The sequence below is a fragment of the Lethenteron reissneri genome, chromosome 34 (assembly GCF_015708825.2).
Source record: "Lethenteron reissneri isolate LAM-NWPU_2019-01 chromosome 34, ASM1570882v1, whole genome shotgun sequence".
Taxonomy (NCBI): domain Eukaryota; kingdom Metazoa; phylum Chordata; class Hyperoartia; order Petromyzontiformes; family Petromyzontidae; genus Lethenteron; species Lethenteron reissneri.
The window spans coordinates 10,957,398-10,983,088 of NC_083812.1; the positions used below are offsets into that span (position 1 = coordinate 10,957,398).

Genomic DNA, 25,691 nt, shown 5'->3' on the forward strand with positions numbered 1-25,691 from the left:
CTACAATAAAAAACTGTTTACAGAAATTTTTCTCAAAACTGGACTTTGCACATACTATATTTTCAAACAAAAGATATTTTCAAACAAAGTACACGTACCCATCAGGCATTTTCCAAATTATATGTTTTTAACGTTTTCGTTTAAAATCTTTTACGTGCCTTCCTGAGACTTCTGTATGCAATCAGCCTTCTTTTTTTTACTGTAAACTCACTTTGTGTTGACTTATTTTATTTCTCACGCATCTCACATGTTTCCCATTAAATAATAAAAACAATCGACTGTGTAAGCAGCAGTGCACAAGCACAAACCGCAAACAACAAAAACCTCACCACCTCCAGCGTGGGCACCGCTATAGAATACGGAGATTTATCAAAGGAAGAATCGGGTTTGTGTTACAACCGAGGAGGCTGGGGTGATGAGAGAGCTGGCACCGCTGACATCCTGCGTTAGACTTTAGGCCTGTGATTTTAACCAGGCGAGGGTCCCTCAAGTGCAGCGAGTTGATACAACTATTACAAGTATCTTCTATTTTACCAGGTAAGGCCCACTGAGCTATGTAGCTCTTTTTTCAGACGCAATCTGACCACAAATGATAGCTCACCAAAGTGGCTTATCATCATTTCGACATTTACAGCAGCCAAAATATTCATAATCAACGTTTTTGGGTTTAGATCGCGTTATTTATAAATGTGTCGTAACCCTCCACCACCCGACACGGCCAATCAGTAAAAATGTGTCACGTTGACAAAGACAAATAGTTCACTGCTTTAGCCCACCGGTGTGTTGAAGCAACAACATTTACAATTGCTTCAACACACCGGTGGGCTAAAGCAGTGAACTATTTGTCTTTGTCAACGTGACACATTTTTACTGATTGGCCGTGTCGGGTGGTGGAGGGTTACGACACATTTATAAATAACGCGATCTAAACCCAAAAACGTTGATTATGAATAACATTGGTCGCGAAAGCCTACGTGTTAAGCCAAAATACTGTAAACGCACGTTTTTAAATGAGGGAAAAAACTGGAGGAGCCAGAGAATAATCTCCGAAACCACGGCCAGAACATGCAAACTCCAAATATGCAGGCGTCAGGGTCGGGATAGAACCCATGACCTCCTGTATACCAGGCGAGGTAGTTAACATCTCGCCACCGTGGCACCCCTATGGATGGTCTCAAGTCAGGTCACCCACAACTACAAAAAGCCATCACATTAACTTGGCTACATTACAGCTGTGAGGATATAATGTGTGAAGGAAATAATTTACGTTGGTATAGCCGTTGTGAAAGTGCTCTCCCCCCCCTTCTGCGTGGACCGGAGGTCAGTTAAAGGGATCTCAGATGTAGTTCTGCTACATCTGATTCCGTGGGCCTTCGCTCGAACACGAAGGTTTGCAATGCTCTGCGAGAGATCTACATGGATCATCATCTGGCACCCACGTCTTGTGACATCGATGGCACGATCGCATTAAACTGTGGGCAAGAACAAGAGGAGGAAGACAATCCACATGCGTGGCTTCTGCAATGCTTTCTAACATGTGTTTGTCCTCGGAAAGCCGCATTAAGTTATGATGTCACAGGGCGGATGGTGTGTGACATAGCAAAATCACAACACGTGTGATCATATCATCGGTGGGGAGGTACAGAGGTGTGAGCATCTTGGCCATTCAGGTGCAAGCACCAAGGTGAACCCTTTTATCACTGGTTCGTCTCCAAATGTAGGGCAACCCTTGAATTAATGTTGCTGGTTTGCTATAGGGTAGTGAAGATTTCTGGATATTGGATCAACTTTGAGAGTTACCGTGCCCTCCGCGTCTCAAACAGACAGACGGAGCCGACGCATTAATACTTTCAACCTGAGTTAGGACAGCGTGATTTGGTAACGGCCCTTTTGCTAAATGAGGCGGAGCGTGAAATGTTAGCTGGCCGTGCCACGGTGGTGAGTTTGTCCCGCATGCCGCATCGCCGGTTAAGGAACCTCTGCACACGCGAGACTCACTCCACGCACGTCTCGCTGGCGCTGGCGCTGGCCCTCGCGCGCTTCTTCCTGCTCTTCTTTCTCGACGGCGGCAGGAACGCCGACACGGAGCTCGCGCTGCCTCCCTCCTCCTCGTTGCCGCCCCCCCCGTGTTTGCGCCGCGCCTTCTTCTCCTTCAGTTTCTTCATCTTCATTTTCGCCTTCAACTTCAACCTCTGCTTTATCTCCTCCTTCTTCTTCCTCTTCCTGTCGTTCTGCCACTCGACAGCCTCCGCAGGGAAGTAGCCCTCATCGGCCACGGCCGCCCTCCTCTGGAATCCCCGCTCGCTGCGCTCTCCCCTCGCCGCCGCCGACGCTTCGCGGGCCCGCTTCTCGCGGCGGTCGTGGCCGTGCTGGCGGTGGTGCGGGCGGTGCGAGCTGCCGTCGCCGTCGTTGTCGTCGCACGCCGGAAGTCCGGCAGTCCGGCGCACGTAGTGCTCGTGGCGACGCGCGCGCAGCTCCTGCCGCTTGCGGTGGAGCCGCGCCGCCTCGCTCTCCTCGGCGCGGTCGAGCCGCGCCTTGAGCCGAGCGCGCTGCTTCTGGCTCAGGCCCTGCTCGGCCTCGAGCTCCAGGCGGCGCCGCTTCAGGGGGTTCAGCAGAGACTCCTGCAGCTGGCCCGTCTCCCGCAATTCTGTTACGCACAGGGAAATAATAATAATAATAATGATCATCATCTTCATGATCTTTACATTTACATGGCTGCCTCGGCAACACACGAGAGCCGTACATCACATCCCATTTAAAGCGTTCTCAAGGGCATTCCCATTGGAAGCTGCCCCTTTTCGGCACAAGGTGACTCGGCACCAGCCAGTGCGGGGAGTGGCGATGATAGCTCGGTAGAGCCCACTGAGATATATAAATCTTTTTCAGAAGCGACCTGGCCACAAATGATAACCCAATGAAGTGGCTTATCACGTGGAAATTTCTAGCAGCCAAATACTCTGTTTCTAAGTGTGGGGGGAAAAATCTGAGGACCAAAAGAAAAATCCACGCGACCACGGGGAGAACATACAAACTCCAAATATACAACAGGCGTCAGGGTCAGGATTGAACCCTTGACCTCCTGTATACCAGGCGAGGTAGTTAGCGTCTCGCCACCGCGGCACCCCGGTGTCGATCACGGCCTCGGCAAATTTTATTACGTGGCCCGATGGAAAATATCGTTGAAGAGCCCTGCTGTAGCGACGCTTGGTGAAATGCACACGTGCTCGCGGGTAAGAACCCGACACTGAAGAGGCACCTCTGGCTATCCTCTGCAATCTCTTCTCCCTGAGGTGGAATTCGTGAGGGCTGTCGTAATGACAGACGAAGGGCACCGTGGGGTATATGTACAGATCCATCCTTCTCCGCACGCACTCCTGCACGCACACGAACACGCACACCAAAACAAAGATCTCATGTTTAGCCTCATCTACCACCTTAGTTTCTCTATTGGCACATCCGGGCCGAGCAAGAATCGCACCGCGGACCTGCTTGGCTCGGGGCCAAGCAGGTCCAGGGGAGGGGATAATGGCGCGCGTTCAATGCGTCTGACATCATAGCACCTAAAGAAGATCGATATAATGGCATCTACTGAGTCAAAACCACGGAGCGCTGATGAAGTGTGTGTTGTGTGTTGTGTATCCGTCGGCCAGAGTGCGCGTCACCGTCATCATCTACGTTGCGTGGGAGAGGTCAGAGGCACTGCTAACCCACAGCAGGCTGGCCCGGCATTGGCCGGCATAGCCCCAGCGCAAATCGGATATGCCAGTGGAAAATAGTGAATAGTGAGGTGCGATACATTTTCACATGATAAGGACACTTCGTTGAGCTATCATTTGTGGACAGATCGCTTCTGAAAAAGAGCTATATATATAGCTCAGTGAGCCTTACCTGGTCAAATTAAAATTAGTTTAGGTTTTTATTAAGGTTGACCCTACACCCAATAGTTTAGTGAGGTCAGCACCACGCCCACCCGCCCACCTTCATCTCCCCGGTGTTCAAGTTAACGCACAACACGAAGTGCTCGTTTAAAGCCGAGTTGATCTAGATGAGGTCCAGACCAGGGTGAAAGTGCCACCGCTCTCACGCTGCGTATTATGGCAAGAGATTGAACCCACGTCGGTGAGATTTTGGGGCAGTGTGGGAACCACGATGCCACTAAAGTCACAAGTGCACTCACCCACCTACACAGTCCTTGGGTGATGTCCTGATCACATGAGCATTCAAGTGGTGCTCATCTCCTGTTTAGATCCCTGCAGCGCCAGTGGTGGAAATCCCACATTCCTATGGAAGGGGTGAGTCTATCCATAGGACTCCTGTTAATTTGCCTACAAAGCGTTACCTATTTTATCGACCCTGGAAGCACGATGTCAACCTCCGACCAAAATCTCGCTTGACTGTTGAGCCACTACGCAAGCGTTAGGCCGAGGTTAAGGGTCCATGGCAAACGTTTGTCCCAAACCCAGTACTGTAGAGTAGTTTTTGGGTGGAGGGGACGGTGATGCTGGCTGCAAGAGCTCGCAGGAAACATTCCAGTCTTTGCGTTGACCCCTTCCAGTCCCGCACACGCAATGCTCCCCGCGGGGTCACAGCTTGCAATGTGCCCTGGGATTCCCCCCAAGCCGTGCACCAATGGCACCTCTTCTTCAAAGGGAGAGACAACGCAGCCACAATCTACATAATTATCATCGACATACTTGGCAGCTAAGAATTTGCTTCTGTAAAATAATAAAAAAACATAAACCAGCCAATGCATCTCTTAAATCCCAGCTCCGGGATAACGAGTGCTACCATAACTGCCCAATGCTCATTTGAGCCGGGAGACGAAAAGCCAGCAGCCGTGTCCAGAGATCTTGAATGTCCACTCTGCTGTGGTGGACGGTGATCTCTGTTCGGAATGGTTTCAAATTCCCCTCTGTGCACTGGGCTCCATGGACGAACGGAAGGCAGCTGCTCCCAGAATGCACCACGCGACGACATGGCCAGGGCGACGTGGCTGGGAGGTCGAGGGTGATCGGGGAGGGGAGGGAGGGGGGGGGCGGGGGGGGGGGGCTCCGGTGCAGCCCGAGACATCATGAAAGGGGGCTGCAGCGGCGCCCCTGAAGATCCGTAACCCTCGGCGCTACTCCTCATGAGGGAAGTTTCCCCACTCGCGCTCGACAGCCTGTGAATCGCGCAAGCCGGGTATTTACCACAAAATAACAGCTGTCCGCTTTTCGCGTTGCGTCTCCCCCTCTTAATCTGGCGCCCACCTCCTCTCGCCAAACGGGCCACGGTGGCCGTGGCACGGGCACAGCGGGCCAGAGCGAGAAGCGTTCGTCAGTAACGCTTGGTTGGGAAGCCCAAGTCCTGGGAGCATTTGTTCGTCCAACAAGATAACGCGTGAATGATTATCATGTTAAAAATCCCGCTGGTCCAGCAGTCAGTCCAGCCGAGCGGCGCTACCAATTAGTCCCTTGACAGCGCAATTTACCTGCCAGAATAATGAGCTTTCTCTCGTATCGGCAGGGCTCGGGCGATGATGGAGGGGAGCGAGCGGGCGAGTGAGCGCGCGCGCGCGCAAACTAATAAAGCTGTCGCCGGAATAATGGAATTTGGCAGGGCCGTAATGAGCTTGGTCGGGAGCTAATTAAAAGCCCGGGCGAAATAATTAGCCGCATCAGAAGTAATTTCATTAATCGGCAACGCCGGGCCGCGGCTGGTGCAGTGCCGGGGCTGTCTTGACACGCAGGTGAACCCGGGGGCTGCTGCTGCTGCTGCTGCTGCCAAACGGCCGACGATCCACAAATACCGCCCAGCGCCACGCGCCTTCACGGTATAAAACGAAACATAAAATTAACGTTAAATATAGAACATCGCGCGCTGCGGCTCCCCCTCCCCCGCGCCCTCCCGTCGGCATCCCAGACAACCTCGGCACGATGGGAGGTCGCCTCTTCTCTTCTGCTGCCGATGATGGAGGGCAGCAGGAGGGCGAGCGTCTGGGACTCATTTCCCCCGGCTACGCGGCAGACTCCCTACCCCTGCCCAAAGTGATTCAATATAAAACATCGCCCTCCATTCCGGGCTCCTCTTCTCCTCTGCCTGCAATCAAAACTTTTTTCCCCGAACGTTCATTTCATTCTCATCCGGACTGCGTCATCCTTTCGTTTCTTCCCGTGTGCCGGCCCAACTCAACTTAAAAAACTCTCCATTAAGATGAAAATCCTTCCCCCTTCCCTGTCCGGATTCCCCCTGCTCGCGCTCACATCCACATCTCCAATCCTGGTAAAGAATCTCAGGTAACACTGTCCTTAATCTGGCAAAGCAAAGCATCGCAAAATTCCTTTTTGGCAGGGTCCTGCTTAGGAATGTTGGGCAACGCCTTTGTTCGTGTTCTTGGTGTGTCGAAGGTACACAGTGGAAAACCCGCAAGCACATGAAGGCGCACCCATCACTCAGAAACCACAACACACGGTGCTCTCCACATGATCCACCAATCTCACCCTGCAAAGCGCTGCACTCCAGTCGTGTGCAACCCGTCTCGGCACACGGTCACATTGAGATGCTCCACATCCAAGTTGTATCGTATTGCATTTAAAAGCACAACTCGGTGTCGTTATGATGCATGGAGCACCGGCGCCAAATCCATTTTCCTCCCTTCGCACGCTCGCACTCTCTCCCTCTCTCTTGCCCATGCTCTCCATCGCTCTCTCTCTCTCTGCACGCGCGTCACCAACCGCTCTCTCCGCGCCCCGGGCCCTAATGACACGGGTGCGGGTAATAAGTGCAGCCTCGCGCATTAGCGCACAATTATCCGCCCGCCGCAGTATTTCATCACGGAGCCCGGGCTGCCAGCCCACTCCTCCGAGCGCACCCCCCCACCACCCACGCTGCCCAGCCCCAACGCGCCGGCCCTACCAGCCAAGGAACAACCGCGGAGGCCTACATCGCCAAGCGATGGACATTCAGAATTGTTCGCGGGGACATTCCGGCCGAAGATCACCGTCCACCGCAGCAGAGTGGACACGGTGAAGATCTTTGGACATGACTGCTGGCCTTTGGTCTCCCGGCTCAAGTGAGGCAGTGTTGGGGAAGACACATTCCACATTATCATGACAGGGCCAATCTGTCCGTAGGATGACCCTCTGCTCACGTATGTTAGTGTCCACGTAGGGATAATGGGCTGGGATGATTCCTGACCAAGATTTGAACTTGTGACCTGATTGTGAGTGGAACACCCCGATCAAGGCACCACGCTGCCGGTGACGAAGCGGCCTCATGGTGGCCATGTCACAGTGGAGAGAGGAACACCGCTGAGGTCGGTGGCTTGAGTTCAGGCTCCGGCCACCTGCGATGAACTGGGCTCTTGTACGCAATGAGCCGATAGCTATTCGAACCGACAACTAACATGGACAGTGGTTTGCGTGCCTCGCCCTCGGAGTGCGATGATTTCTAAAGATATGCGATCACTGACACGCATGAAACTACTCGGTGGCAGCTTGGGAAGGCGACCTTCATCCAGCGGTGGATTGACCATGGCCGATAATGAATGGCTCATGACCTCGTGTGCTTTGTCAATCATCTGGTGGCACGTTGCAAGGCTTGGGACATATTGCACACAACTGCATTTCCTAGCAATGCAAAATCGACGAATTGGTTGCCGAGCGATCGGACAGCCTGGCCACGAGCATTACGCCAGCCTCTCGTGTTGCCACTGTGCGTGTCCGACCCGAGGAGGCTGTCGCTGACAACACTACGTGTGCGTCACCACCAACATCATCTACATGCGTCTTGACATCCTACGCTGCGGCACTGCTGACATGCAACAGGCTGGCCCGGCACAGGCGCGGCTCGGATATGCCAGTGGAAATAGTCAATATGAATGCATGTATGTGGAACTCCAACACACAAAATAAAAAACTAGAAACTAAACAATTTTTGTATTTTACCAGGTAAGGCCCACTGAGCTATAAAAGCTCTTTTTCAGAAGCGACCTGGCCACAAATGATAGCTCAATGAAGTGGCTCATCATGTGGAAATGTATAGCAGCCAAACACTCTAACCGCATGATTCTAAATGCAGAAGGAAAAACCGGAGGACCTGGAGAAAAACACACACGACCACGGGGAAAACACGCAAACTCCAAATATACAACAGGCGTCAGGGTTGGGATCGAACCCGCGAACTCCTGTACACCAGGCAAGGTAGTTAACATCTCGCCACCGTGGCGCCCCCCCCCCACCACAACCATCCCGACGCAACCCATGGCAAATTCCTCAAAACTTGACCCCGCGCCGACCCCCACGCGCGGCGACAACAAACCCCTCCGCGGCGACATCGTGCTCCGAAACCCGTAAAAACGAAACCTAGACAATTAGCGAATGAGAGAAGCGTCCGTCTCGGCCTGGCCCCACGAGCGGTGGGCTCCCCCGCCGTTAAACACAAAGCATTGATCGGCGGCGACGGGATGCGGTGAACCAGCGCCCCGTGTAAAACATGTGCTGCTGCCGCTGCCGCTGCCGCTGCCGCTGCTGCCGCGGCGAGGAAGAGGCGGCGGCCCAGAGCCAGTAAATAATTATAAGCGCATCATCGTTAGCCTGCGGGAGGTGCCGGGGGGTGGGGGGGGGGCGGAGGGGTGACACGGAACGGCAATTCCGCTGCGCGGCACTTAGGAACGGAGCACCGGGTCACAGCGACGCGAAAACCGCGCGGCGGGGGAACGCGGCCGACACCGCCACGGCGGCCCTCTGCCTCCCGGCATAGGGATGTGGAATTTCCACCCCGCTGGCTCGGGACGGGTGCTGCCCCGCGCTCTGCGAGGTTTGGACGTTTGATGGGCGGAGCTCTGCGCGGTCGCGCGAGCGAGCGACTGACGCCTGGCACGTTCTCCTCCTCGTGCGTCGTAGTAAAATGGATAAACGTTCTCAGTCGGCGAAGGCCGCTGGCCAACTTGAAACGCTGCTCGTCCTCATAACGGGACCGGCAAGTCCACAGAGCTCTGCTGTTGCTCTTTGCTTTCATATTTTTACCGTGTTTTCATCTCAATGACACGTGAAAATTTTACACGTTAACTCCTTATAAAGTGAGTGAATATTACACGTTCAACTCATTCCGTTCATAGACATTGTAGTGACATTGCATTGCAATGCAGAAGGCTCCTGCATCGCAAGGGCAACGTTCTTGAGCGAGCACCATGCACGTGGTAGAAATAAAGTTTCTGGAGGAAACTCCACAAAAGTCTAAACACCACGCGGAATACAGAGATTGGCGAGCGGTGGACAAGACTTGTAACGGAGTTGCAGGCAAACCTGCAAGAGGATGACTACTGAGGAGATGGAGTGGTGAGACCGGATTGCGTGCGCGGAATTCCACATTACTATGGACAGTTATCGGACCGCAGATACTCGACAAGGAATTGACCAAATATCTTGAGCAAGGCCCTCCCTCATCCTGAGCAACTAATAACAATGACTATACATAATTATTGACAAAAGCCAGTTGAAGTTCCACTGACAGATAGATTTAACAATTAGAATGTACCGCGTGAGGGTTCAACAAGAGCTTGAAAAAGGTGGAAATAAGTCCCTAGCATGAGGGCCAACGCAGCCCAATCGCAGTCGAAAGGTCCACTCGGCCCATCACCATTCCTCCCAACATCAATACAATGAGCACCACACTTTGTAGAAAGTCAACAGTGGGCCATCTGAGAGAGAGTGACCATCTACACAGGAATGTGGAATTCGCGACATTAACTCAAGGCCACCGAGAGGAACGCTGTAATGGGTGGGGGGAGGGGGGGGGTCAGCTTTTCATCTCGGACTCTTCTTGTCCGTGTGGGGCTTGACTTCTCGTCTCTGTGCTTCTCAGGTCCCCCTTGCAAAAGAGATAATGAATGTGCAAAGGTTCTCACCTGGTTAAATAAAGGATGCCGAAATTAGCCTGTCACTGCTGACGGATGAAGTAATGAGATTCCTGTGAGCGGAGCCGTATTAATAACGGTTTCAATTACATGAGTCTCGTCACTGAAAACGAGGCCGAAGAATGATTTAGACCTTGAATGACGCGAGCGTAGAGCACATGTTATCTAAACGTGGGCTGGGTATAGGCGCGTGCGTGTAACTGCGGGGGGGGGGGGGGGCGGCAGCGTCGTGGTCAGCGTGGTAGCCCGATGAAATCGGTGGCCCGAGTTCGATTCCCGGCCACGGCTAACATCAGTGGTGATCGCCTGAACCCCGGGCCTGTGCCGCCCCTAGGTTGACTCCGCCTTAAGTGGGTACATGAGGAGGCGGTGCATAACCCTCAGCATTGGGGAGTTAAAGGCAGCTGGGGACTTGGATTTGACTCTCTGTGAAAACTCTCATTGCGTGCCCTCGCCAGTCCAAAGAGGTGCTCACGGACAGCACCTGTCCACTTGCTTTGCGCACTCTTGTTGTCTGCGTGGTTGGCACAGTGTGGCAACGTAGTCCTCTGCCTGGCCGGGGACTCGTGGTGGGAGTCAAAATGTGGGAGACAAAGGAGGCATGGGGGCGGGCGTGGTCCTGGCCACCTCACAAAGTGTGCCGTGGTGGTCTGACCAGGCGCTCGCCAACAGCACACAGGGACATTCGAACGTTGTGTCACGATGCTCCATGGCAGGCATTCAACATTGTGGCTTAATTCACGAAAGTCGGCCACACTCTGTAACCGTGTCACTGCCTAGATCCCAACAGTGAACGTGCAGAGTACTCATTCTATCATCCTCAGAAGGTTTGTGGACTATCGGCAACACGTCACCGAGATTGCTACTCGTCACTTTGCGAACGTTCTAACGTCAAAAAGCCTCCCTCGGTGCTAATCCCCGCTGGGTACCAGCGCGTTGGTGAAAATGTCACATTTCCATGGTTGGAGCCATAATCTCAAACCACAGAATCACTACTGCCCCAGCTAACTTGCAAATAAAATACCTGTAAGAACTTCTGGTGCATAACATTGCGAACTAAGGTTTGCTTTAACAAAAAATTGGCTTGTGCTATGAATGGGCTCTCACACGTTTAAATAACGGCGAGGGAATTCATTGAACTCGGTGATGACAAGGATGATGATTATTACGACGACGATGATGATGATGCCAAGAAGACAAATTATGTAGATGTTCACCGGAACCGGTTAGCAGACACTCATCACCAGCGGCAGTAACCGATGATCTCATTGGCCATTAGTGCCTCTAATTAATGAACAATCAATTTTGCAGATGAGTGCAATGACTGTGCGCACGGGGCCAACGTGCCTCCATCCCTCCCCTCCCCTCCCCCCAACACATTCCTCCCCACCACCCCCTCAGTCAACCTCACCTCCCCGCCTGACACAACGCAGACCAATCGTGGGACTTGGCGGGGAGTGAGCGAGCGAGGGCTCGGCCGCGATCGAACCTCTCGCGGCTCGTGATCGACGCCGCGCGCTTTAGTGGCGCGGGGGGAGGAGGTGCGGGGGAGCGAAGGGGCCCCACGGCGTCGAGCGTCGCCACTGAATTAACGGCTACCAGATCCGCGAGCCAGCGAGTGCTCGGCTGTCGGGACTGAAAACACGGCCCCCGCTCGCTCGCCTATTTTTCGCCTTTGGGATGAATTTCCCCGTTCGCCACCCACGGTGTCCCGATTGCGGTATCGGCACTGTGGGGCAGGAAGAGATCTCCCGCACCACCCACCCCCCCTCACCCCCGGCGCGTCCTACCCCGCCGCCGATGCGCGAGAGTCAAGGGTAGCGACGGTGGCGAGTCGTGCGTCACGAACCGCGCTGGGCCTGCGATCGCCGACTACTCTCCGCTTCGAAGGCAACGAAGGCTGACGTTCATAAGGTTGTCAGTCGACAACAATAAGACAAATTATTTTGTTTGATTCAAGTAAAGCCTCATTGGGTCTCGGTGTTCAGCGAGTACCAAGAAAGGTGCTGTTGCCGTGTCACTGTGGCAGAGTGTGCGACTCACAATTGGAGGCCACGTGTTCAATTCCTGGTTATCATCTCCACGGGGCCAATAAAATGAGTACCACTCTGTGGGACGTCAATATTGGTTATTCTATGGACAGAATGGGTCTGACCATAGGAATATTAAATTTCCACCTTTGGCTCAGGGTCACAATGGATATTAGGGCCACACTTTGCTCGTTTTAGCACGGAGATGCTTTGACTTTGACCTTGCATGGGATGCTTGGGCAATGTTGCCCACATTCGAGACAGCCTACGATTCTCTCTCGGGCGAGTGCCCCAGTGTCGAACCCAGGCTCTCCGTGGTGCTGGCTCGGAACCTCATGGCGTAGGGGGGGGGGGCTTACACGCCAATCTTGTGGAGCTCTCGTTAACGGAGCGTGAACTCCCCGCTTGCCGCGAAAGACCCTCGCGTGGAGATGAGGTCAAAAGTCATTTGGGAAGGAGCGGACGAGTTTGAATTTAATGACTTGATAATGAAACTGACTGGAACCCTCCCCAAACAACCGCGTACGCCGCAGCCCCTACCCCCGCAACCATGCGATCTTTCCTTCCCTGCGGCCGCCCCTATTTCCACCGGCGCTGACAGAGAGACCGGCTGCCGTCAAACTCGGATGAGTAGCGCTGGTCGGGCCGCGTTAAGCGTGAACTAATTCAGGACCGTTCATTTTTTGAAATCTTTTTTTTTTTTATTCCTTCCGCGGCGTCACGCTTGCCTGGGGCCCCGCAGACGTCAAAAGCCTGGGGCGGGCGCGAGAGCGTCGCGCCGGAGGAAGCGCCGTCGTATTTCTCGCCAGCCCCTTCGCGCCGCGATCCACGCCAGAGGGATCGGCGAGCGGTCGACTCGGCACCCCGACGGGGCGTGTCGGCCCCGGCGAGATGGGGCCGCAAATCCAAACCCAGCCCCTCGCACCCCCCCACCCGCCCAGAGCCGTGGACGCGAGACAGACAGAGAGACAGAGAGACGACGGAGAGATGGCGCTGGGCAGACCTGTGCCGATCAGTGCCGAGGGCCCGAGGGTGGAGAAGAAGCGACTGAGGCAATCGATTCAAGAGTACGCGGTCTAACATCGCTGATTAGCATGGTTGGCTACGAACCGTGCGAAAGAAGTTCAACGTGGAATAATATCCATCATCATCATCATCTCCACCATCATCTCCACCATCATCTCTATTGGTGGCCCTGAGATAATGATGGAAAATCCAGATATTTATAGTGGGAGCCAATCTTTCCATGTAATGACAACTGTGGACCCTCCAATAAGTTACCCAGGACAGGTAAAAGGCCGAGTTGGTCCCCGACAGGTATTTGAACTTGTGACCTTTCGATTGCGAGTCGGGTGCCGTAACCGTTGTGTAGTGGACAAGAGGCTGCCATTCCCGTGTGGACTGCAGGAGCCTCGGACGACGACTTAGACCATGAGAGATGGGACAATCCTCTGCTTGGGCCACGTGTGTGTAGGTGTACCGTAAGCCTGTGTTGTGTACGGTGTACTCGCACACATATACCGCAGGGTGGCGGCACATTGACAACACACTCTTGTCTCACAGCAACAAGAGGCCTGAGTTCCATTCCCTGACGGGCGCCTTTCTGTGTAAAGTTTGTATAATCTTTGGTTCTTTCGGTAAAGTCACGTAGGTATAAAATAAAATAAATCGCGACGTTTCGGGCGCAACACAAGCGTCCGTCATCAGGTGGGAAAGCATGGTCTGCTGCCGAGGCAAACAGTCTATTTTATTTTATTTTATACCTACGTGACTTTACCGAAAGAACCAAAGAGTACGGTTACCTGCAGTCACGAAAGCTTCAAATCAAGATTAAAGTTTGTATGTTCTCCCTCTGTTCTGCAGAGGTTTTATTCTGGGTTCTCTGGTTTCCCAACGCTGAAAAATGACCTGCAAATGGTTTGATTGGGATCGCACGAAACAACGTCACACCGTGCTATACAAACTTGGCAGGACCCTTGCCAAAAGAGAGTCTTGAGACTCAATGAGGCTTTCCTGGGGCAACAAGTGTCATAACACACAACATTTGTGCGTATGGTGTATGTGTATGTTCACACAGTAGGGAGCATAGGTGGTGGGATCTGCCAGTCATCTGGGTCTGTCCGGCCAACTCCTGCCAGCGGGGCTTTGCTACTGCACGTGTCCTCACAGTGCACAGATCCTGGCACAAAAGCGCTGTGTGTGGTGATGTCACAGCTACTTAGTGGAGAATTGCGGCTGTTGTTGTGTTTTGTTGTTGTGCACGTACGTTTGTGTGTATACGTAGATGCTTTGTGTGCGGTATGCACACGTGTGTGTACGTTGTGTATACGTGTGTGTATCATGCACGTGTACACATGCGTGTGTGCACGCGCGCCGCTACGCACGTGTCCGTAGTGTCCCTCGGCGGCGCAGTTGTAGCAGAAGACGCGTGCGTGGGCCCTGTCCGGCTCCACCAGCGGCCGCACGAGGGGCCCAGGTTCCACCTGAGAGCCACACCGGACGCACGTCAGGGCCCGCATCTCCCACGCAACACAGGAACAATAGAGACCCCCCCTCACCCCCGACTCCACTCCACCATCCGTCGACCGGGACCCAGTCCAACCGCACTGTCACAGGTGTAATGGGTTATAGCGTCAACACGTTTATAAGCGTTGAGCGAGGTTACTGTTCTTTTTAAGAGCTTGGGGGGGAAAGAAGAGACGGTCGGAGAGAATTTCCAAGTTGAACAATGACAGGGAAGAAGCAGAAAGAGAAGTGTTGTGACCTGCAGCGTGGTGATCGAGTTGGTGGGTGGGTGATTGAGTGGGTGGATGAGTGAGTGGGTGGGTGAAAGAGTGAGTGGATGAGTAAGTGAATGAGTGAGTGGGTGAGTGAGTGGGTGAGTGAGTGGGTGGGTGAGTGAGCGAGTGAGTGAGTGAGTGGGTGGGTGGGTGAGTGAGCGGGTGACTGGGTGGGTGAGTCAGTGAGTGAGTGGATGAGTGGGTGGACAGTTGAATGGGTGAGTGAGTGGGTGAGTGAGTGGGTGGATGAGTGAGTGAGTGGGTGGGTGAGTGAGCGGGTGACTGGGTGGGTGAGTCAGTGAGTGGGTGAGTGAGTGAGTGGATGAGTGGGTGGACAGTTGAATGGGTGAGTGAGTGGGTGGACAATTGAATGGGTGAGTGAGTGGGTGAGTGAGTGGGTGGGTGAGTGAACGAGTGAGTGGGTGGGTGAGTTAGCGGGTGACTGGGTGGGTGAGTCAGTGAGTGGGTGGATGAGTGAGTGAGTGAGTGGATGAGTGGGTGGACAGTTGAATGGGTGAGTGGGTGTATTGCTGTGACCCACATTGCAGTGGTTGACCACGGCGTGCATGCCGTGAGCAGGGCTAGGACCCATGCCCTCGATGTTCAAGTCCAGACACAAGGCCGTCCTGTGAGGTGCCTCCTTCCCCCCTCCATTCTCTACCCTGCAGCCTCCTTACCCCTCTCAACCACTCCTCTAAAAGAAACCCCATTCACAAAGACGTCCTCCTCATCCTCTTCTTCTTCTGCTCTTGCTGGCTCACAAGATTTGTCTCTATCGCGTGTCCTGTGGACAGGCCTGGCATCCAGATGCCGTACAATCCCCGGCGCTCTTGGCTTTTGCAACGGATGTGTGTGTGGGTGGAGGGGGGGTTGGGCCCCCGCGGTTCATTTTGTGGTGTTAATATAAAAAAAGGTTGGCTCAAAAGAATGTGAAATAAACCCATAAAACCTGCCGAAAAAGCGTGCAGTCATCGTTTAATCCCCCGCGCCGCAGAGTGAGAATTGTTATTCTTACCCCCCGAGTATTTATTAGCCTGCGTACCCACGTACTTGCTGAAACAGCATCGCGTTTCACAAATACACACACACACACACGTATACGGGGTCAAAACCGTCCAACAATTTACAAGGGTCAGGAGGGGTCTGCACTAACGTGTGAGATTTAGGGGCTCGGAGTAACATTTCGGGCGGCAGATCATTTCGGGCGTCGCACCTCCAGCAGACGTGACCCGCTTAAGTATTGGTCACGGGCCGCGTAAGCACGCAGCGTTATACACGCACGCAGTGTCGTTATACACGCACGCAGTGTCGTTATACACGCACGCAGCGTTATACACGCACGCAGCGTTATACACGCACGCAGCGTTATACACGCACGCAGCGTTATACACGCAGCGTCGTTATACATGCAGCGTTATACATGCAGCGTTATACACGCACGCAGCGTTATACACGCACGCAGCGTTATACATGCAGCGTTATACACGCACGCAGCGTTATACACGCACGCAGCGTTATACACGCACGCACGGGGTAAACAAAACACCACGTCTCCCTCGCGTACGTACGTGGAGCTCAAGGGGCTATCGCTGATTTAAATATCTACATGCCGTTGTGTGGGGCTCATCTCCACTAGCAATCCTTAGACGGTGTTGGATATTCCACATTACTATGGCAAGGACTGGTTCCTTCATAGGAAGTTGGTTGGTGACTTCCCAGGTTCAATGGGCGGAGGTAACTTTACCAGCTCGGAGAATGGTGACGCTGGAGATTATGGCAATGCCGAAGCAATGTTAAAACTTGCGATGCTGATCTGACAATGGCCCTGATCATCTGATGGAAATTCCCCATTCCCTTACCAAGAACTAGGATCTCCATGGCACCAAGCTATTTAGAATTTGTTTTAATTTGTATTTTACAAGGTAAGGCCCACTGAGCTATATCGCTCTTTTTCAGAAGCGACCTGGCCACAAACGATAGCTGAACGAAGTGGCTCATCATGTGGAAATGGAGAGGAGTCAAATACTCTAAATGCATGATTCTAAACGTGGAGAAAAAAACCGGAGGACCTGGACAAAAATCCACGCGACCACGGGGAGAACAACTCCAAATAGACAGGCATCGAGGGTTGGGATCGACCCCACGACCTCCTGCATACCAGGCCAGGGAGTTAACATCTCGCCACCACGGCACCCCAAGCAATGCCGTCTCATATTATAATCACCTCCGCAGAGCAGGCGATGCGGGATTTGAACCTGCGACAATGCGCGACTGCCCTGACCACGCGGCTGTAGCTGGCTGGACAGTGACCCCTGAACAGGTTCAAGCGGGACCAGCCGCCTGCATCCATTCCAGCACAGCAAGTGCAGCGCAAACAAATGTCTGGCTCGGGACAAGAAACATCGCCGCACGTTGCACAAAACGATCAAGCGAAGCCATGCGGCGAGGATGAATCTGCGACGCGGAAGCCTCACTCACGAACACGCACGGCTCTGTCGATGTTGCTATAGTCATCAGAAAGTAAACTGCCATGAATAGCAGCTGCTGCGTATGTGTTGCACCATGTGGGGCGTTGTCACAACCCAGCTCATGTGAGGCTACAACACCTGTATATTGTTTTGTTTTCGAGCCATTTTTTGCATTCATTATAAATGAGTAAGTGGCCATGTATAGCAGATGTATGTGTCTTTGTCTTTGTTTAGGTCAACTCAGCCTTAAATGAGTACAGGGTGTCGTGTGTCATCATCAGCACTGGAGAGACAAAGGCGGCCGGGCATGGGTCTGCCCACCCACCCCCTCGTGTGCCGTGCCGGCCTGCATAGGTGCTCGCTAACAGCACTTGCCCCAACAGTCTGTTAAGGCTATACGGGGGATGTTTGTCTTTGTGTCCAAAACGATTAAACGGCACTGGGAAAAGTAAGACTAACGCGCAATTATTATGATCGTTAAGGTTCAGTGTAAGGGCCTGAGGTTCAGAGTCGGACTCTGGCAACATTATGGGACACTCAAGGCTTGGTGTTCAAGCCTGAGTTTCAGAGCCTCAACTCATCTCGACCGGGCGGAGGGAGCCCGCGTGCTCGGCCTTAGTCGACGCGGCCACCGATCTCCCACCGGCGTTGGTACCCAACGCTCGCCGCGCCGTGTTGGATGGGCAGTCGGGCTCAGCCGCCCGCGTGAACCCCGCAGGGACGGCGCACGCGCGTACGCACACACGCACGCACGCACGCGACATCGATGAAGCCCAGCAGTGGCGGTAGCGGGAGGAGGAGAAAGAAGGAGCGGTGGCTCACGGAGGCGCTCTGTCCGCGCCGCGTGACTCCCCGCGATGATGACGACGATGACGACGACGGCTGTGGGGTCACGGCTGGGTCAATCAGAGCGAAGGGCACTCGCTAACGGCCCCCGCTATTTTTACAGGAGCCCTAATGAATGGTCAGAGTCACCTTAAAACGTCCTTCGCTGTCATCGCCCGGTCCCCCCCACCTTCCCCCCCGCGATGTAAATCGTCCGGGTTTAGAATTTAGCTGAGCTTAAATTTTTAGTGCCGCGTGGAAATTTGGGATGCGCGGATAAATCACGCACATTATGCTATTTTTTTTTTTACAACTCCGCGAGAAGATTATTTTAGCTTTCAACATTACAGCGGGAAAGAAAGAAGAGAGGATGAAGACGTGATTGATTATGATGTGCTCATTGTAACGCGGAGTCAATTTCCACGTAATAAATAACTCGCGCTCAGCCTCTGCGGCGTTATGGAAATAAATGCAAAAATTAGGGAACGCAACGGCAACATTTACTCTCGCGTTTACGCAAAGCGAAACGCCGAGAAAATAGAGTGAATTTAGCGCCGCGGCACAAATTCACTCAGTCAGTCGCTGAACGGTGAGCGAGCAGAAAATAATAACGCGGGGGGAAAATAAATAAATAAACGCAAACGCCTCGTCGACGTTAAACAGCCCCGCATTTGTTTTATTTTCCCGCGCAGAACGCGGCCGTTCGTTGCTCTTTTGTGATTTTTTATTTTTTAAACTATAGATAATAATCTCGCTCGAGGGCGACGCCGCCGCGGCCGTGCGGCTGGGGGGGGTGGCGGCGGCGGCGGCGGCGGCGGTGGGGCGAGTTCTCAGAAGATCATTTCCTTGATAGGTGCCGGGCCCACCAGGTGGCTTCGCAGGAGTAATGCAAACGCAGCGTGCGCCCGCGGAATTATTCCCGTCGCCAGCCGCACAGAGTGCTGCGTTAAGCACAACGGTGGCTCCGCTCGCCTCCGTTAAGCACTGCCGGAAAATAATAATAATAATAACTACGACTGCGATCCGGCCAGGTGCCAACGGAGGCGGGCGGGCGTGCGCGCGCCACTTGCATTTTCGAGGTTGCGAGTTCACATCCGTGGCGGCGGTTGCCATCTCGCATCATCCCCCCCCCCCCCAAAAACCTTCCAGGGCCAATAAAATGAGAACTACTTTATGGGAAGACAACAGCGAGCGCCCCGAGGAGAGATTGGCCCATGCCATAGGAGAGAAGAAGAAAAACGTACACCTCTGGATCATTTAAAAGTGTGGAAATACTTCACGTGTGCACCAAACGGTCCCGCGCTATGGGAATTGTTTGATCGATGTCCCTTCGACGAGGGGGGGGGGGGGGGGGGTTCGTGTGCGTGGAAAGAACCTTGGGGAAACCCACTACACAGCAGGAAACAACAGTCTGGAACCGGCACGGATGTTTCAGCCACCCACTTGCTGTGCTGCCACACCCTGGCCGCCCAGTAACTGGACTGAGAGTGTCTGGCACACGATGATCTCTGTGCAAACCACCAACCCCGCCTGGGTCCATCATTACCAGCACTTCAGATCCTGGGGCGCGGGATGAAAATGATGCCGAGGTTCTGATGGGCGGGGTGAGCGAGCGGGTGAGCGAGCGGGTGGGCGAGCGGGTGGGCGAGCGGGTGGGCGAGCGAGGTGGCGGTCGTGCCGGCAGGCAGGCTGGCGGGCGAGCGGTCTGGCGAGTGGCCTAGCGACCGAGCGGGCGGGCGGGCGGGCGAGCGGGCGTCAGGCAAACGGAGGCAACGGGGACGACGGCGCTTGCCCTCGTCCGGGGGCGCGAAGGTGCCAGGGAGCAGGGCCTGCTGGGGGCGCCGTGCTGTGACGGATACGAGGCTTGCCCGCTCCGTAATGATGGTCAGGCCACCTGCCCATAGCTCAGAGTTAAAGAGGCTCTTCATTCCGGTAATGAAGTAATTACCACGCGGATCACATTAGCAGTGGGAAATGCATCTTCCCTCCCCTGGCTCCCCGCGCGGCCGCCCAGTGCAGGGCATTTCACGGCTGGCCGGCCTCGGCAAATATCGCCTCGTAAAATCTCCGCTTAATGTCCCGTGACTCCGTCCCCGTTTCCCCGGCAATCATTGCCCGCTGCACCGCCCGCCGTAAATATACATTCCGGGGAATAAATTTACATGTTGTCTCCCCACTTGCCATGCCCGCCGGGCTGCCAGGAACACTTTAGTGTCAAAAGCGCGATGGGTTTCCAACTTTTATGTGCGAGGCAGATAATCAGATTTTCTAAAGACAGCAATAGGCCAGAAGGGATGGGCGTTATATATGAATATACGGCAAAAGTTGTATGTTTACAAAGAAATACAATGTTAAAAAAAAAAAAATTCGAGACCAATAACCATCCTGCCCTAAACCGTGACATTTGCCGGGTAATGTAAAAATCAGTGGAGTCTGGTGAGAGGAGGGTGTGAAGTAATATTTAAGGACATTTTTTTCGGCGCGTTATTTAGTGCGTGATATGTTTTTACATAAGTCAACTTCGGCTACCGCAGGCTTGCTGCGCCGGGGCGACGTTATTTTTTAAATAAGGTCGTAAATTACAACATTTAAAGTGCGCGCTCGCGTCGGCTGCGATTCATCAATCTGTAACGCGAGCGCTTAGGTTCGGATTTAGGGGAACGTGCTCCTGAGAGCGAGCGGAGATCTCGTAGCGGCGCCACGACAGGCGTGAGCGTGCGGGAGCGATCGGCCGCTGCCAGGCGAGAGGGAGAGAGCCCCGGTCTAAAACATTGCGTTTGCTTTGCACGGCCCACGCTCGCACTTCATCAGGCTCGGACAACAGTGAATGTGCAAAACTAAGCTGTCGACAAGCACACGCACGCACATTCGCACACACGCACGCACGCACACACGCACGCACAATCGCACACGCACGCACAATCGCACACACGCGCACGGACAATCGCACACACGCACGCACAATCGTACACACGCACGCACAATCGTACACACGCACGCACAATCGTACGCACGCACAATCGTACACACGCACGCACAATCGCACACACACACGCACAATCGCACACACGCACGCACAATCGCACACACGCACGCACAATCGCACACACGCACGCACGAAGCTAAACAGACCCAAAGCGAGTTAACGCTATCCGTCAGTTTTGCGTGTTGCCGCTCAAGCGCCGTCATTTAACAACTACGACTGCCGGACTCCGACGTCGTGGACGCCTCCATGGCACGGCACGCGATCGTGACGAGTCGACAGAGGCGTGGCGTTAACGCACCTGAGATGAGCACGGCCGGCTTACATGCGGTGCGAAAGAAGTTCAACGTACACACGTACGTAACGGCATTTCCAGTGCCGGCACAACGTGTAACTACTCCCACGTGACGGATCATTCCGCTCTCCTTGCAGGCTTTACCGGCTGCTCCTGCAGTCTCGCTCCCGTCCATGCCCCCCCCTCCGTCCCCCCCCTCCCCCTTGTATTTTGCCCCCAGGTCTCCACTGCAAATGAGACACGCTACGTCGATGGGCTCTCACCTCGCTCAACTTAAGCACGCCAATCAAAAGTCAATCAATCACGAACACCTTGCAGATCGGGTGAGGGAAGCTAAACTGCAATAAATTTGTTTAGCGCCCGCACGCGCGTGTGTGTGTGTGTATGAGCGATTCGCGCACTGCGCTATGAACCCAGCAACTCGAGTTCGATTCTTGCTCACGGCCAACACCGGTGACGATTATCTGAACCGTTCCTGGGCCTCCCCTAGGCCGACTCAACCTCAAATGAGTACATGTTGCGATGTGCAAAAACATCGCCACTAGGGAGACAAAGGCGGCCGGGCGTGGTTGCTGGCCAACCACCCCCTCGCGTACCGTGCCGGCCTTCATAGATGCTCGCTAACAGCACTTGTCACAACAGTCTGTGAAGGCTATACGGGGGATCTTCGTGTATGAGTGCACTGGGTGGAGTGGTCGTGCAGTGGTTAGCGCACTGCACCACAAACCTGGCAACCGCTCACGACCAATGTGAGTGGACGACATTTGCACCGGTCCTGAGCGTCCCTCCCCGTCCCCCCCAAAGTCGACTCAGCCTTAAATGATTACCTGGTGCAGTGTCATCATCAGCACTGGGGGGGGACAAAGGTGGCCGGGCATGGCCTAACAGCACTTGCCTAGACAGTCTGTGTAGGCGACACGGAGGATCAGTGTTCGTTAGAAGCATGGCTGGTCACTGGTCAGCTTGGCTGAATTATTAGCTCGCCGACTGGCTGCCTGGCTGGCTGATTGTATGACTTTCTAGATTTGAAGCTTTCGTCACTGCAAGGATTCATATTCTTAGGTTTTTTCTGTATACAGCAATCGTGCTGTGACGGTTCCACCTGAAGACGGAAGCTTGTGTTGCCTCCGAAACGTCGTGATTTTTTTTTTATTTTTATTATTTTTTTTATTATAATTTTTTAATTATAATTTTTTACCTACGTGACTTTACCGAAAAAACCTAAGAATATGATTATATGACTGGCAGTCAACCTGACCGTCTCATTGGCTGACTGTCTGCCTGGCTGCCTGGCTGATTGGTTGGTTGGTTAACGAGCCAGGTGGGTGATGCGCTGCCTGCGTGACTAGTTGGCTAGGTGACTGGCCTGACGTTTGAACCGGCTGACTGCCTGATGAGAAGGCTTGCCGACCAGCTGGCTAGCTGGATGACTGGCAGCCTGACTGACAGCCTGACTCGCAGCCTGACTGACAGCCTGACTCGCAGGCTGACTCGCAGGCAGGCAAGCTGGCCGGCTAACTGGCTGGCTGTCGAGCGCTCTTCGCTGGCGGGCGAGCGGGCTTGGCTGCCGACTCCACGCGGGCGATAAATTTCGCTCGTTTGATGCGCCAGTTAGGGAGTCACAGGCGAGGGGCTCGTGCCTCACTGCTGCTCAAATCATGCAGCACAAATGAACGTCATTACCACCTGTATGCGTAATGATGTAGCGAGCGCCGCCCGCTCTCCGATGACTAATCCTGACACGCCGACGCCCGGGATTGCGCCGCACGCACAACCCACCGCCGCCGCCACCACCACCACCACCACCACCGCCACCACTACAGCGATCGCCATTGCCACCACCACCGCCACCGCCACCACCGCCACCGTCGCCACCGTCACCACCGCCACCACCACCGCCGCCGCCGCCGCCACCACCACCACCACCGTCGCCACCGCCACCACCGCCACCGCCACCACCACCACCGCCGCCACCACCGCCGCCGCCACCACTACAGCGATCGCCACCACCACAACCGCCACCACCGCCACCACTACCACCGCCGCCACCACTACAGCGATCGCCATTGCCACAACCACCACCACCACCGCCGCCGCCACCACCACCACCACCACTACAGCGATCGCCATTGCCACCGCGGCCATCGCGAAACGGCACCATGCACTCGCCGGGCTCGCAGCGATGAATTCCCCCGCGGCGAGCCGGTGAATTGTCACCAATTTGGAGTCCCGGATTCGATTCGCAAAGTCGACGACAGCTTTTCCCGTCTCATTTCCACGGGCCGCGTAAACTCTCCACCTCGCTGCGTCGCGTTTCGCTCCCGCGGCCCAGCGGCACGGGTCGCAGGTATTCAAATCGTTATTTCTTCCAACTTGCAATTCGAGTGCTCTGGACGGTCGGTCACGCAGTGTCTCTCTGCTAAATGTGCACAGCCCGCGTGTCCGTACACTGCGGGATGAGGGTCTTCTCTTCGCGCTGTGTACACGCACCGGCGCTGAATACACGCAGTGCATGACATTCCGCGCATACACGTGCACCATAAACACGGTATAAAAACATCGTTACCAGGTGACAGCGAGTTGACCAAAATTCTTAGCCTATAACCGGGGTCTGTCCCACGACCTCTGGCGCTGCGCCTGCCAGCCGAGCCATTTCGTTCAAAGAACTCTGAGCCACGTGGCATCAAAGTGCACCTAGCCTGGCGCTGATGGCACGGCGACGTTCACAAGACGCCCACCCATCCCAGTGCCGTACCCTTGAGCGGCCGAGCCTTGGCTGTTCACAGCTCTCCTTTCCATTTCCAACCCAATTCATCTGAAGACATTTTTTGCATAATTAAAAAAAATTAATTCAGGATTAAACATGCACCAGAGAAATGGCTGTGAATTGCTGTTCATTAGGCATGCACTGGCGGGTAGAGAATAGACTCCTCTGTTCTGTTCCCGTAAACACACATTAAACATTCAAATGTGAACACGGCTCTCAGCGTACAAGCTAATGACTTTCTCCGATATACACTCACACACATTCACACTCACTCGCATTCACTTACACTCACTCACACACTCACTCACAAAGACAAAGATTCCTTGTATAGCCTTACCAGACTTTTGGGACAAGTGCTGTTAGCGAGCACCTATGCAGGCCGGCACGGCACACGAGGCGGTGGTGTGGGCAGACCCATGCCCAGCCACATTTGTCTCCCTAGCGGCAATGTTTACACACCGCACCAGGTGCTCATGGTGCCAGGGGGTGCCACAGTGGCAAGATGTTCACTACCTCGCCGAGCGTACAGGTCGTGGGTTCGATCCCAACCCTGACACCTGTATATTTGGAATTTGCGTGTTCTGCCCATGGTCGCATTCATTTTTCTCTGGGTCATCCGGTTATTCCCTCCACATTTAGAAACATGTGTTTAGAGTATTTGGCTGTGATGAATTTCCAAATGATAAGCCACTTCGTTGAGCTATTATTTGAGGACAGATCGCTTCTGTAAAAGGGCTATATAGCTCAATGGGCCTTACCTGGTAGAATACAATTGAAATAGTTTAATTTAGTTTACTCATTTCAGACCGAGTCGACCTAGGGGAAGCCCAGGACCTGTTCAGACAATAATCACTGCTGCTGACCTGGGTCTTCGGTTCTTAGCGCAGTGCGCGAAGCACTACACTTCTGCACTCACAACACAAAGACCCCCGTATAGCCTTAACAGGATGTTGGGGCACGTGCTGTTAGCAAGCACCTATTAAGACTGATACAGCACAAGAGGGCGTAGGTGGCCAGCGCCACATCATGCTACCTTTGTCTCCCTCGTGGCAATGTTTACACACTACACCAGATATTGATTTGAGTCCAAGTCAACCTAGGGGAGGGGCCCAAAACCGAGTCAGATAATCATGATCCGTGTTGGCCATGAGTGGGAATCGAACTCAGGAAGCTGGGTTTGTAGCGCAGCATGACAACTGCTACACTACCGCTCCCCACACTCTCACACTCACTCCCTGACATTTAATTACGAAAGGCAAAAAACCTAATATATAATGTGGTGACTCTTACTACTTTATCATACTCTTATTTATAAACGCAAAAGTATATTTGGAAACGTATTTACGAGCGAGAAAACTTTTACAAATTTAATTTGAATTTGTCCCGTTTTATTTATTTACGTGTACGAGAACGTGTGAAAGGGACGTGAAATATCTGTCGCTCCGTGATACCACGCGGCAAATTACCGAGTGAATGGTTTCATCGTTTGGCCGGCCATCTGAATAAAATAATCCACATTATTATACAGTTAAAAAAACATTAGCCGTGTTTGGCGTGTTTTTATTTAAAACTTTTACATTATACGGGCGAGGCTCAGTGGAGCAGAGTGTGGGATAGGTGCACAGATGGTAAATAAGCGTGATACAGC

General features: G+C 53.7%; 1 protein-coding gene across 2 annotated transcripts in view; it reads right to left on the reverse strand.

Moving 5' to 3' along the window:
- Window positions 1-814: 814 nt before the first annotated feature.
- The window catches only part of ZCCHC7 (zinc finger CCHC-type containing 7), a 211,574-nt gene continuing 186,697 nt past the window's right edge, over window positions 815-25,691 (reverse strand). For both annotated transcript variants that reach the window (XM_061565264.1, XM_061565265.1), the window contains exons 7-9: window positions 14,310-14,408; window positions 3,257-3,374; window positions 815-2,647 (exon numbers count right to left, since the gene is read on the reverse strand). In XM_061565264.1, coding sequence (XP_061421248.1) covers window positions 1,995-2,647; window positions 3,257-3,374; window positions 14,310-14,408 — 870 coding nt within the window. In that variant the 3' untranslated portion in view covers window positions 815-1,994. The remainder of the gene's footprint in view (window positions 2,648-3,256; window positions 3,375-14,309; window positions 14,409-25,691) is intronic.